The following is a 14,426-nucleotide window of genomic DNA, read 5'->3' as shown; positions in this document are numbered from 1 at the left end:
TATATATATATATATATATATATATATATATATATATATATATACTTCTATGGAGATATTTGCTTGATTCAATTTTTATGATTTAAGTAAGTATTTAGTGGTAAAACATTTTCGGCTATTGCTTTTCCGCACTGCTTGGAAAATAATGTAAAAAAGTACTTAAGTTCTACTTTAAATTTTAAAATGCAAATAAAAAAATAAAAAGCACATTTCAAAGGATCAAAAGTAAGAAAACAAAACATGGACGTTAAAAACTTTACTCCAGAAATTTGTTTAGAATATTGTTTGCTAGTACGAAATACAATTTAAAATATTACAAAATAATATTCTATCGATATTTTTAAATTATACCAAATACTTAAAATTACAGTTTAGTTTTCAGACCTTTAGTTAGGTTTGTTTAAATACTTTAGAACATAGTAAAATAAAACTCTGAGCATAAGGATAATGCCAATAATTGTTAAAAGCGACTGCGTTACATCTAAATCAATATTTTTGGTTTTCATCATTATATCGTGACCAGTGATGTAAGTGTTGTTGGAAGTACATTGTTGAAAAATGGAATTTTCGGAACATCTACAATAAAAATGAAATTAAAATGAATTCGTATCAAATTTATATTATTTAAAAAAATTATACAAATATATATATATATATATATATATATATATATATATACATATATATATATATATACAAATATATATATATATATATATATATATATATATATATATATATATATATATATATATATATATATATATATATATATATATATATTTGTTGAATTTGATTAAAACGGCAGCGTAGAAACTTTTTGTTTTTAATATAATTTTGATGTTATTATATATTTACAATATTTCGCTGACATATAGCGGTCAGCATCATCAGGTGTTACACGGTCAGCATCACCAGGTGTTACACCTGATGATGCTGACCGCTATAGGTCAGCGAAATATTGTAAATATATAATAACATCAAAAATATATTTAAAACAAAAAGTTTATACGCTGCCGTTTTAATCAAATTCAACAAATATGAAAATATCGTATAACAAGAATATGATTTTTAAAATATATATATATATATATATATATATATATATATATATATATATATTATATAAAATGACACTGGATTTTAAAAATTGTATTAAAGGGTTGCTCGAAACGGGTCTCTAACATTATGGAAAAAAAGTTATTTTTTTAAAGTTTTTAGTTTTACTACTGGAGTTCCACTAAAGCAATTTTATTTCAAAGCCTGCTTGGTTTGTGTGCAATGATGAAATAAGAAATATGAACACATATAACTTACTTAAACGGTTTAACAGCGTATTGAAACTCCATTCTTACAAACACGTTGTATATATAAGTAAGATGAGATATATACTTGGACCATGTTAGCCAACTAGGCAATCTTTTTGTATAAAAACCTGCTAAAAGCATAGTGGACATTAATACAATCACTGCAACAACAATAGCTTTTTTAAGATTTTTAACGCTTCCGCCGATAATAAGTCCAGCAGACTAAAAAAAGAAAAAAGAGGTTAATCACGTAACTATACTTTTTTTTGTAACCCATAACCTAATACTTAAAAATAATAGAAAACATTTCAGCTAAAACAAAATAAAATTTATTTTTATCTTGCTTTTAAGTGAAAAAAAAATAAAGAAAATCACTTGTGCTGTTAGAGTAATTAACATGATATTAAAAAGACCTAGCAGAAATATAGGTGAACGATTCAGCCCAGTTAGCCAGTATGTTATTGTATAAATGAAAAACTGCGGAAGAAATAAAATTGGTAAGTCAACTATGTTTTTAGCTGTATAATATGCTGAGAGACGATACATACCAGCAGCACGTTCTTTAGCAATCACCTTACTTTCAGTAGGAACTGAAAAAAAAAAAAGAAATACACTTATAACTTATAACACTTATATCCCTAGAATTAAAATTTGCCAGAAAAAAGAGCCCCCCGAATTTGTTTTTAAGAATCAAAAAATTAGCAGAGTAAAAATTGTTGGGCTTTGTTTGTTCTTTTCTCCATAAACTTATAAAATAAATGGGTTAATAAACCATTCCCCTAATATTTTTTTGTTTAAAGCATACAAAAGTGAGAAAATAAATACCATTGAATTATAACAAAATTTATTTATAATAATAAAAAAAGTATTTTTCAATGAAAAAAAAATATTGATTATTTTTTTTATTGAAAAAAGCTCTTAGTTTTTTAGGAGCTTTATTCAAATTTGAATTCTTTGAAGCACTTATGAATAAAAATATTTAAAACTTGAAAAACTATTGTTAACATGTTATAAAAATCGAAAATCTTCTTACATGTGAGAAGTGTAGAAAACATCTGGTTAGCAAACATATAAATCATGAGGAAAAAAATCTAAAATAAAACTAAATGTATACATATACATACAGACATACATATGTATATATATATAAATATATATATATATATATATATATAAATAAATATATATATATATATAAATAAAAATATATATATATATATAGATACATATATAGATATTTATATATTTATAAATATATATATATTTATATATATATATATATGACATTAGTTTAGCTGTAGCGCCGAGGTTAGAGTTCTTAATAGACTTAAAAACCACAAAAAAAAAAAGTCTAAATAAAAATGGACTTGGGTTTTTTAATTGAATAATTAAGTTAGCTCAACACTGATTGGTTACTAACTCTTATTTACATTAGCAGCTCCACGCTGATTTGCTAATGATTCCTGCAATATTTTTAAAATCATCGCAGAAAAAATTGTTTACATTTAATGTGAATTTTATTGATCTATTTTGCTGATTTGATGCCATCTTTATGTTTTCTTTACGATTTTTAGTAATGTTTATTTTATAACGTTATTTTATTTCGCTAAACTTAATAGCACGGACAGTCTACTTAAACTTAATAGCATGGACAGTCTACTGACTATGCTTTTAAGTTAAACAAGGAAATTAAAATCAAAAATATTTTGTAAGCTTTTATTTATTTTTGATTTATTTGAATCCTAATTCTTATTTTTATTGTTTTTAAAAACTAATAAAAAATACAACTAATAAATATTAACTTATTTATTTTAATAAGAAAGTTAGCCAAATTAAAAAAATACATAAATTGGTATTGGGTCTTTTTTAAAATTACAATGGACAAAACAAGTGATGGGGGGGAAGTCAAATAAAGTTATTATATCTTTAAAACGTTTAAAATTACCAGTAGCTCAATCAGAATATGCAGATGAATTACTAGTAGCTATTTCTGACAAGGCTAAAGAAAATGAATGTGGTAATGCAAAGTGTTTATTAAATGAAAGTTGTGATAAATTTGCTAAGCGAAACAAGGCTAAAGAAAATGAATGTGGTAATGCAAAGTGTTTATTAAATGAAAGTTGTGATACCCCAAAATATTGTTGTTTCTGTAAAATTGATGTCTAAAACTTTTTTTATTTTTCAAAAAAAAAAAAAAAAAAGAAGGTAATATTCAAGAAAAAATCACGTATTTTAGCAATTCTTTAAAAAAATCATTTTTCCAGTTTGAAACAATTAAACATTTTTGAGAAGCTTAATTGTCAGTTTCTTTTCAACCTCTTTTTTTTTGTTTTTGTTTCTGGTCACAAGCATGAGATTCATTTTGCCTCCTACAAAGTCCTGGATTAGCCAGGTATTACTCCCAATCAATTACACATTTAATTGACTTAACAATTCTTTTAAATATATCAAATGTCTTACTGGCATTTTCCGTACTTCACTTCTCAAACTCTCCATTTATATTAATTAAAATATAATTTTGCTATAAAATTACATTATTTATTACCCAATAGCTCCAGAAATGAGAAGCTCTCCGAAACCAACTATATTTCACAGATCATTAAAAGATAAGTAACACATCTGTGGTTATTACTTTTACAGGATCTACCCTTGCAGATAAGATCTTTGCCCTGAACCTTTGTAGACTTTAACAGGTAGATTAAAACTTTGAAGACTAAAGAGATTCGATAAATTATATATCAATTATCCATAATCAAGCTCTCCAGCATTGGAAATATGCAATCTGAGCCTATTTCCAATGCTGCAAAGCCTGATTATGGATAGCTGATTGATAAGATACTTGAGATAAAACTTTTGAGGATTTGTCTGTACCTCTTTTCTACTAAATTTTTTTTCTTGCTAAGACATTATTAAATTATTCAACATATTAAATTAAGCAACATTTATTTATTCATTCAATCCATCATTTAACATTTATACCATTATACCATGAGTCTTGTTTTAGTTTTTAACTATGTGTAAAATGTATCATGTAGCACAACAACAAAGTAGTATATATGTATGTGTTACAATGAGTAATACAACCAAATACAGATTAGCTAAATTTACCTTTTTTAGTGAAGAAAACGACCTAATTTGGCATGTAATCTGACTAATAATAATATTAATAATAACAATATCAAATTTAAGGATGATCCATAAAATTAATGTCCATCAGCATATGAACATTAATTTTAATAATAATAAATGTCAAATGCTTTCCATCTAACTAACACTTCAAAGCCTGACACATTGCATTTTCTGTAAAGCTGTCCAACAATTATGATTTAGGGTGCAATTACTGTCAATGGTCATACTTGGTTTACATCTTTTACAACAAGGTGAGACTATTTTGAAATTTTGAAGTAAAATGTGTCTAACTGGTTTGGAATCAGAAAATTTGATATTTTCAAACACAACAGGGCAACTGACCTTCCAGCAAAAATTATCAAAACAGGGCTCCAAGAAAATGCAGTTAATATTCTTGTCCTGTGGTAATTCAATTGATTCAAACTTTATCAAAAACTGTTGGGTAAAATCGAAAGTAGAAATTAATAAATAGAATCCAACTTATTATCAGGGCTATGCAACACATCGCCTAAGAAATATAGAAGATCCTTCTTCAACCAAAGAACAACTCAAAATTTGATTTTGAATTATCAATGTGAACATGTGGTTAAATAAATAATAAATAAGACTTTTTCTTTGTTTCATGGACTTAAACACCTTCAACTGATAAATAGCTAAATGCTGATTAACACACAAGAGTCCATGTTCTTATATATCTTGACAAAAAAAAAATCCTATTGCTTATTTAATTGTATCTGAATTTATAGTAAGATAAATCAATATTGTTAAACAAAAAGGAATTAATGCAAAGTTATTAATATAGTTACCTATAGTAATCATTTTTTCAATACACTATACACTTTTGAATATCATTATTAGATGTGTAACTATGCACTTTTAAATACTCATGAAATTATTACATGTGTAACTAATTGATTAATGTAATTAAAACTAGATAAAAAAACTTCTTATGTAAACTAACAAAACTACAGTTAACACCGTCATTAATTTGAAATATATTAAAACACTTGTAACAGGTTATACCAAGTAATAAAATTTTATCAACTGTATTTAATTATAAACTGTAGTTAATGCATATATTTACAAGTATAATTTACTTTATAGTTATATTTATTAAATTTAATAAATATAACTATAAAGTAAATTATACTTATAACTTACATTTATGTAATACACATAAATAACATACAACTCCCTGACGATCCTGTAAAGACTTTTCATCATAAGGTGTATTGAACCAAATAAGGCCGGCTATTCCTGATATAGAAAATGCCTAAAAAGTTTTTAAAAAAAAATATCTGCCATAAAATTTAGTAAAAAAAACTTGCAGTTATTAGATAAAATAAAAAGATAACAGTAAAAAAAAAGTCTGAAACATTATTCAAAATAAATAAAAATATTTTTCTTTGAAATAATAAAAACAAACCTGTATAAAACTTATTTTATCCCAAAATTGACCTTTTGTTTGTAAAAAAGATCTTTTACATAGTGCTGAGGCTTGCGTAAAATAACCAGTTGGCCATTTTTCTGCACTTTCTACATTTATTGTTGACTAGAAACATAAAAGAAATATATTTTAATTTTTTTATAATTTCAAGTTTATGACTAATCAGAATTCTTCAAACATTTTAAAACGGCAATCCTTAGGCTCAGTGAAGCTTCTTAAAGCAACAAGCTCAAAGCTTCTAAGTTAGGGTTTTAGCAAAAGCGAATTAAAAACTTCATATAGATATATAGATTTATACCTTATGCATACTATTTTCATTAATGAAACCATTTTTCTCATGAACAAAATCATTTGTATCCTCTTTTATATATTCAATTGCAATGTTTGTATGCGACTTGCAATGATCAGGTGAAGTTTCAGGAGTGCTTAAAGATATTTTATCTTTTTCAGAATCCAAACAATTTTTATTGCAAAAAGGATTTTCTCTATAAAAACAATTTTAAATAATGCAACACACAAATTAAAGCACATAAGTTTTTGATCTACATCATAAAATTATAAGTTGCTTAAGTCAACATAAAACATCACTAGATGGTACTAAAATAATTTACTTCTATTATTTTTGAGATCAGATTTAGTGTACACGCTCCACTGGTTGACAAATATTTACTGATAATAAACAGAAAAAATACAAAATATGGATATATAGCTTATTGGTAGCTGATGATATATATATATATACATTTTTTTTTTTTGAAAAAAAAAGACATTGTGTTGCAAGAAAGGATTTTGCAAAATTACATGAAACTTGGCCTGCTTCAAAATGGCAAAATATTTTGTGGTCTGATGAAAGCAAAATTATTTTATTTGGGTCAAGTGGACACAGGGTATATGTAAGAAGACCAACTAATTCTGCCTACAAACTAAAATACATTTTAAAAGCTATTAAACATGGTGGATCAAAAATAAATATTTGGAGTTTTTTTTATTATGGCGTAGCGCATCTATAAGCAGGGACGAACCCAGACCTGTTTTAGTACCACTGTGGCGGTATGAGTGCCCCAAAAAAAGCGCCCAAAAATTATTTTTATATTATTTAATTTTTCGTTTGGTTTTTTATTAAAAATAGAAAGAAAAAAAATTCAATTTTAAATGTAGTAGTATATAAATAATTTTCAGTTTATTTTAGCTATCTCATTATTTCTTCAGGTCAATAAAATGAATTAAAAAGAAATTTCTTTTTTTTGTGATTACGTGACATTTTTACGTAATTACATGACAAAACTGTTGTTCGGTTATTAGTTTTAAAAAAATGAATGTCATTACAAAACTTAATTTTAAAAACTTGTTGCAAAATTTTATATCGAAAGATAGAACAATTTTAAAATATCCATTCTGAGTATAGTTAACTTTCATTTTTTGGAAATTAAGAGTAAACTGCTTGATAATAAATGAACAAAAATAAAAAATTTCAGTCTTAATAACTATCATGCAAATTTAATTTTTGAATGATTGTACTTTTGATCTTTAGCTTGCTATTTTAGTTTACGAAAAAACGAAACAAACTTTTTTAGAAAGTTTTGTTTCTTTTCCATACTTGATAAAGCTCTTTGAATATATTATTATTTAAAAATAGCCGCTCTCATCAATTTGGTTTCAAGCACAATAGCTCCACTCTTTATGCAGAGTTCCTTTTAAGTAAAACAATAAAATATTACAATAGTATTAACTCATCAATCTATATTTGTAGTCTAGATTTTAGCAAATAAGGCTTTCGATAATTGTAACTAGGATTTGTTGTTTGAAAAATTCTATTACAACAAAAATTTACCACTATCAGTAGTTTGTGCACTACAATCACTATACTTATCAGATACTGCTCCTACATGGTACCTTGGGCTTAAATCAAATCATTTATTGTTTCAGACTGCAAAGTTGGAACAACAGTAAGTGGTGTATACACTGGTATTATTGCTTATGCAGATGATACAATCCTACAAAGTCCTACTCCTTCTGGTTTACTAGAATTGGTTAATAAAGTTCAGCCACGATGTCAAAACCTATATATCAAACCAAACTCTGAAAAAACCAATTTTATTATATCCCATAAAAATTCAATTACAAAAAACAAAATTCAAATAAACGATACTTTCCTAAACCTATGGGATAATCAAAATCATACACAAAATATAGCAACACTTCAAACAGCAAATGTAAATGAACATATTATTCAGTTTCAATCTATCTCCAGAGCTCTTATAAATTCTGGTATTTGTTTTTGTCAACCATTAATTATAGTACATTTGTTCAAACCTCTGGCTGTACGGAAACTCAGAATACGGCTCAGAAGTTTGTTGTTGTAATAATTCACTTCTCAATAAATTGGACTCTTTAATAAATCAAAATACAGCAAAAACTACCTGCATTACTTCTTTAAAATTGATGACATATCTACGATCCTCATTCGAAACAAATTAAATCTGTTTATCAGACTACTGAACAACCCGACTTGTTTTTCCTTGATTTTGACTCAGATATCTGATGTTACTAAAGATAACTTATTTATCAACGAAGTAATAAAAATTTGAAATAAAAACTAAATTTAATTTGAAATCAAAAACTTGAGCTAAACTTCATCCAGTGTTTCAAAGAGGGGATAATAACAATGATAAAGCTTCGCTACGATGAGGTAGGAGACAACATAGTGGCAATTTTGAACCATTCCTTTGAATTCTTGAATATCAGAGAACATAGACTAGTATTTACAAATTTGATGGAGGAAAATATTCCAAGAAGAATTAAAATTAGACTTTAGACTGAAAGTATAAGTTATTAGTTTTATACACTTTGTTTTACCTGTAATTCGGGTGATAAAAAGAATAAATAAATATTCTTGACTTTTAAAATAATAAAAATAATGATTACAATGACTTAATAAAAGTTTTATTAAGATCTGTTTAAAATAACCCATAATAAATTTTAATAATAAATAAACTTATTTATTAAACATGATTTTTTAAATTATAATTAATGATTAAAAAAATATAATATATTTTTTTAATCATTTTAATATATTATAAAATATATATAATATATATTATAAAATATATATAAAAATATAATATATTTTTTTAAATATAAAAAAATTTTTAAAATATATGTTTTAAAAAATATGTTTTCTAATCAAAAATATATAACAATTTATAAAATTATGTTCATCTCTTCTTAAATTATCTTAATTTAAAAGGCGCCTTAAAGTCACTTTAAAAACTATTGACCTTTAATAAAAGTTAAATGAACAGATTTGATAATATTTAAGTCAAAATTTTAAAATTAAAATAATAGTAAATACGTTTATTAAATGCTTGTTTTTTATTCGAATACAAGACATAAAACTATTTTGTTAATTTTGAACTATTTTGTTAAGTTTTGACATGAATAGATTTTACTACTTTAATGATGAAGATACCCTCATCAAATTTGCCAAACAATTCATCGTTTAAAATAATAAGCATATAACTATATATAGGCATTTTTTATTGTTTTGCTTGGCTTAAAAATTTTTTTAGCTTGTTGTTGTGACAACAAATATGCAATTTTTTTTAAAAAGTAAAAAGCAAATCAAGAAAATCAATAAGCATTTGGTATCTTTAAAATTATTCATTCATAAAAGTAAATAATTTTTTTTTTTTAATGAATATAGCTATAATACTCGTTTTACAATATTTTTGAAATATTAAAAAATTTAGAAAATACAATTAAAACTCTAAGTGTAATTCACAGGAGTAAAATAACAATTAAAACTCAAGGCGGAGTTCACAGTAACCCATTTACTATAAAGAAAAAATTAAATCAATTTTGGTCTGATAATAAAATTTTTTCTATAATCTGATAGTACAAACTTTATTTTTATTAGACCATATATAAAGCCAGATTGAAAGCATAAAAGCCATTACAGTTAGCAATTTCATTACAGTTAGCCATTTCATTGCAAAAAAAGCACTCAATCAAAATGAATGTTTTCAGGTAATTTCTTTATCAGCTCGCAATTTGCAACTTTAAAATTTTCCAAAAAGTTAGACTAATATTCAGCTTATTAAAAAAAACCATTTAATATACTAAGACTTTGTTTAAAAAACTTTTGCTGTGAGTAACACAACCTTATGTAGCACAGTGTACTTAAAAGAATTAAAAATAGAAAATATGTTTACATGTTTTCTATTACTTATTCTTTTAAGCACACATTTAATTTTTCTAACGAAACCTTTTTTACATTTAATTTTCATAACAAAACCTTTTTTCAAACCTTAATTGAAACAATTAGTATTTAAATTAGGCCTATAAGGTTTTATTAAACATTGAAAAACATAGATAGTCTCAGTAACCTCATAGATAGTCTCAGCAATCTCATAGAAAGTCTTAGTTATCTCATATATAGTCTCAGTTTCTAACTAAAGTATAAATAAAGAAACCAACATAATATAAAAATGAAGGAGACACAAAATAAGCTATACACAAATTAAATCTGGAAAATTTCTCAATTTATAATTTATTAAAAAAAAAGTTAACTAAAATTAAGTACTTTCTAAATGTAATGTAGCCTTCAGCAATCTTGTTTTGAACATCAATATGAGCTGTAAGCTGATCCACTAAAAAAAAAAGCTTTTATTGAGTATTTTTATCAGTTGGTCCAAAATATAACTTATTTAAACTTTTGTAAGTTAGTTTACTAAAACATAAAATTTTGAAAACTGATCCACTAACGTGGGAAACTTTTTTTACAAATTCACTTCCAACAAGGTTCCAAGCAACCAATATTTAATTAAGAAATTAAAGTAAATAGGAGATCAGGTTGCAAACAACTACTATTTAAGTTAGAAGTTAAATAAACGAGGAGACAAGGTTTCAAGCTATCACTAATTAGGTGAGAAATTAAAGTAAATAGGAGACAAAGTTGCAAGTAACCACTATTTTTGTTAGAAGTTAAAATAAAGAGGAGACAATGTTGCAATCAATATTTAAGTTTGAAGTAAGAAGAAGAGTTAAAGAACAACAGAATTTTAAAACAATAGAGTTGGAGGAAAAAATTATTATTAAAAAATTTTTGAGCATGCAGAAATTATTTCAGTAAATGAATCCAAGTTAGATGAATAACACGCTGTGCATTTGTATTTTGGTAAGTAGAATATATTTTTAGAAAAAAAAGAAAGAAGGACAACATTATGATAAGGCTCAAGCTTAGTGACAATTTTATTTACATTCCTTTTTTAGACATAGACTGCCTTGGATTTTTTTTAAAGTAAAAAGAAAATAACCAGCTTTTATGACAACAGTATTCCATCTAGGTATGGATAAAAAATTTATAGATGTTGAATCCAAATCAGAGGAAAGAAAATGGCAGGCACAATAAATAAAGTGTGTACACGAAATAAATGTGAAAGTAGAAAAACAACTAAAAAAAAGTACTCCTCAATTTTTATTTCGAACCAAGTAATAATTTTAATACAATAATATAAGAAGATTAAACATTAAAAAAAAAATTAATTCTGTGGGGATCTAATAAAATTTTGAGCTTTTGCTTTAGTGGTACACATAAGCTTGCGCACAAAATAAGAATCAAAACTATTTGATGCTTTTTTAAATGATATTTTAATATCTTTAATGTTTCTGCAAAGTTTTTTTGTTTTTTTTTCATTTTTCTTTTAATAATAGCACAGTACTTTTCAATAACTCTCAATTCTGGGCAGCTTGGAGGATTTTCTGTTTTAGGCACAAATTTCACATTATTCTTTTTATACCATTCCATAGCTAGTTTACAATAATGAATTGAAGTTAAATCAGGCCAGAACACAGGTCTGTTTTTGTGTGATTTAAGGAGAGGTAAAAGGCATTTTTGTAAACATTCTTTAACATATATTTGACCAGAAAGTGTGGACTGAGAAATATAAGGTGCTGATTTTTTGCCACAACTGCAAATAGCTTGCCAAACAAAACTTTTTTAGCTAACTTGTCATGTTTTGTGTATTTAAATTTATAATCTGCTTCTCTTCTATATTTGGCAATATAATAAACAGCACCAGGAATTTGTTGATAATCGTACTTGATATAAGTTTCATCGTCTTCAATAATACAGAAATTTTTAGAAATAAAATTGTCATACAACTTTCTGCCGCGGGTTCTTGCACTTTTTTGTTGAGTTTCAGAACGGTTGGGCACTTTTTGTGCTTTGAAAGAATGAAAACCATGTTTGTTTCTAACTTTTGCAACAAAACTATGAGAAAATCCATATATTTTTGCGCGTTCCCTTAGTGAAAGGCTTGGGTTATTCTTAAAACTGTTAACCAGTTTTTTAACTAGTTTTATATCTTTAAACCCTTTCTTTCTTCCACCACCAGATATGCCTTTGATCGATTTTGTTTGAGAAAAACGTTGAAAAACACGGCTAACAGTGTATGGATGTATTTGCAACAATTTTGCTATCGAATTGTAGCTACTATTAGGATTTTGTAAACATTTGTGCATAATTTTTTCTCTTACGTCTTCTTCTTTTGTCATTTTCAAAACTAATTTCAAGTTAAATCTAAAAACTAACATATTTTTTTGAAACCACAACACGTTGTAAACAAAATACAAAAAAATTAAAAAGATTTTAATACAACCACTGAAAAAAAAATGAGATGCATATTCTTTCACATTTATTTCATGTGACGAAGCAAAGTAATCAGTGAAGAAGCAAAGTAGAGAACTCAGTGTGAGTGTTCCTATTCATAAGGAATATCAACGTTAATAAAATAAAGATTTGCAGTAAATAATTTCCAGGTTAGAGAGGTTTTGTTAATTAAAGACCTTGCTAATAACAGTAAAATGACTGAGACAGTAGTTAGAGTTCAGATTTCATAAGTTCTTCAGAGGAAGGAAAAAAAAAATTAGTTAACCCTAGAATTGTACCCATATTAGACTTTAAGCAACAATACCCAGGTAACAATCTGATGACAATCTTATAATTGACAGACTGCTGCTTTGACAAGAGGGTCTGAGTCAAAGGGTCTAGTGAAAAAGATTAAAGTATAAAATCAGATATAGCAGTTTCACAAAAAGGAATTAAAGCTCAAATGCCTGCCTAAATCCGAAAGATTACATAAGGCGTGCAATTTTCAGCAGTAAAATCTCAAATCGACCTTAAAATAACATAAAAAGAGCTCAGACTTGAGAAGAATGAGAACAAATAAGAAAAAAAAAAAAAAGAACAAAAGTACAGAAAAGAATATAAAGAATAACTGAAATAAACACTGAGATCTGAAGATGAAACATTCGAATTATAGTTGAGGAGTGGACTTGCAAAACCTGATAATTCACTTTTTTGTCATTTCGAGATAATTGGCAAAAACTGTTTTCAGAAAATCTGTTTGTTATGCAGTTTTTGCATGGACTACTTAATTTTAACCACTGAATTTGTGATAGAAATATTGGATTCTGCATGTCCTAAATTATTTTTCTGATGCAAAATTACAAGAGCTATCCAGTGGTGTGCGCAAGTCAGATTTTTCGAAAAAGTGAATAATCAGGTTTTGCAAGTCCATTCCTCAGTTGGTCTCACTAATAGGAGTAATAAGAATTTTGTATATATTCTATAGCTGAATAAATTACATCTAAGACTATTTGTAATTGATGGAAATAATTTGGTGGTAACAATGATTTTTTATGCTTAATATTTTTTGAGAATTTGACTCAAACATAAATAATACTTGATAGCAAAATATTTCATTGTACACATTGTAAGCTGGTCTATTAAAAGATTTTTACTATAAATGTAATACATTATCATAATAAATCCAATTTAAAAAATGCAAAGAAAAATTACTGATAAAATCTGCAGGATTCCAATTTGGATAACAAGGCATTCCGATTGCTTGAAAGAATGTTAAAACTTCAGAATTTTTACCAAAAAATACAACCTAAATATTTATAAAAATAGATGTTTTATTTCAAAATATTAGAATATTAAAGAAACAAGTGTTCAAAAAACAGTATAATATTTGTTTGTGACTGACTTGACAGAACAAATTTGCCCCAAAATATTTTACTCAAAAATGATATATGATAGCATTACTTATAATCATGTTATTATTGAAAATATAAATAATCAATATACAAAGAAAGTACCAATGTTGATATCAATGTAACATTATACCATAAAAGAAATTCAATAACTTTTTCCAAAGGGTTTTATCAAAGCAATATATACACTGACAAGTGTAAGCATTATATATATATATATATATATAATATATATATATATATATATATATATATATATATATATATATATTATATATATATATAATATATATATATATATATATAATATATATATATATATAAATATAAATATATATAGATATATATGTATAAAATATATATATATATATATATATATATATATATATATGTATATATATATATATATATATATATATATATATATATATATATGTATATATATATATATATATATATATATATATATATATATATATATATAT

The 14,426-nt window shown here is 25.2% G+C and overlaps 1 protein-coding gene across 4 annotated transcripts in view; it reads right to left on the bottom strand.

Annotated features, from left to right (window-relative positions):
• Positions 1–243: 243 nt before the first annotated feature.
• Positions 244–14,426, bottom strand: part of LOC100212479 (uncharacterized) — a 46,753-nt gene continuing 32,570 nt past the window's right edge. For all 4 annotated transcript variants that reach the window (XM_065793332.1, XM_065793333.1, XM_065793331.1 and 1 more), the window contains 9 exons: positions 13,745–13,838; positions 10,466–10,532; positions 6,182–6,368; positions 5,863–5,988; positions 5,626–5,709; positions 2,341–2,398; positions 1,683–1,897; positions 1,318–1,529; positions 244–576 (listed from right to left, as the gene is read on the bottom strand). In XM_065793332.1, the coding sequence (XP_065649404.1) occupies positions 387–576; positions 1,318–1,529; positions 1,683–1,897; positions 2,341–2,398; positions 5,626–5,709; positions 5,863–5,988; positions 6,182–6,368; positions 10,466–10,532; positions 13,745–13,838 (1,233 nt within the window). In that variant the 3' untranslated portion in view covers positions 244–386. The remainder of the gene's footprint in view (positions 577–1,317; positions 1,530–1,682; positions 1,898–2,340; positions 2,399–5,625; positions 5,710–5,862; positions 5,989–6,181; positions 6,369–10,465; positions 10,533–13,744; positions 13,839–14,426) is intronic.

The sequence above is a fragment of the Hydra vulgaris genome, chromosome 03, assembly GCF_038396675.1.
Source record: "Hydra vulgaris chromosome 03, alternate assembly HydraT2T_AEP".
Taxonomy (NCBI): Eukaryota; Metazoa; Cnidaria; class Hydrozoa; order Anthoathecata; family Hydridae; genus Hydra; species Hydra vulgaris.
Note: the sequence above shows the minus strand (reverse complement) of the source record. Positions and strands in the feature narration are given on the sequence as shown.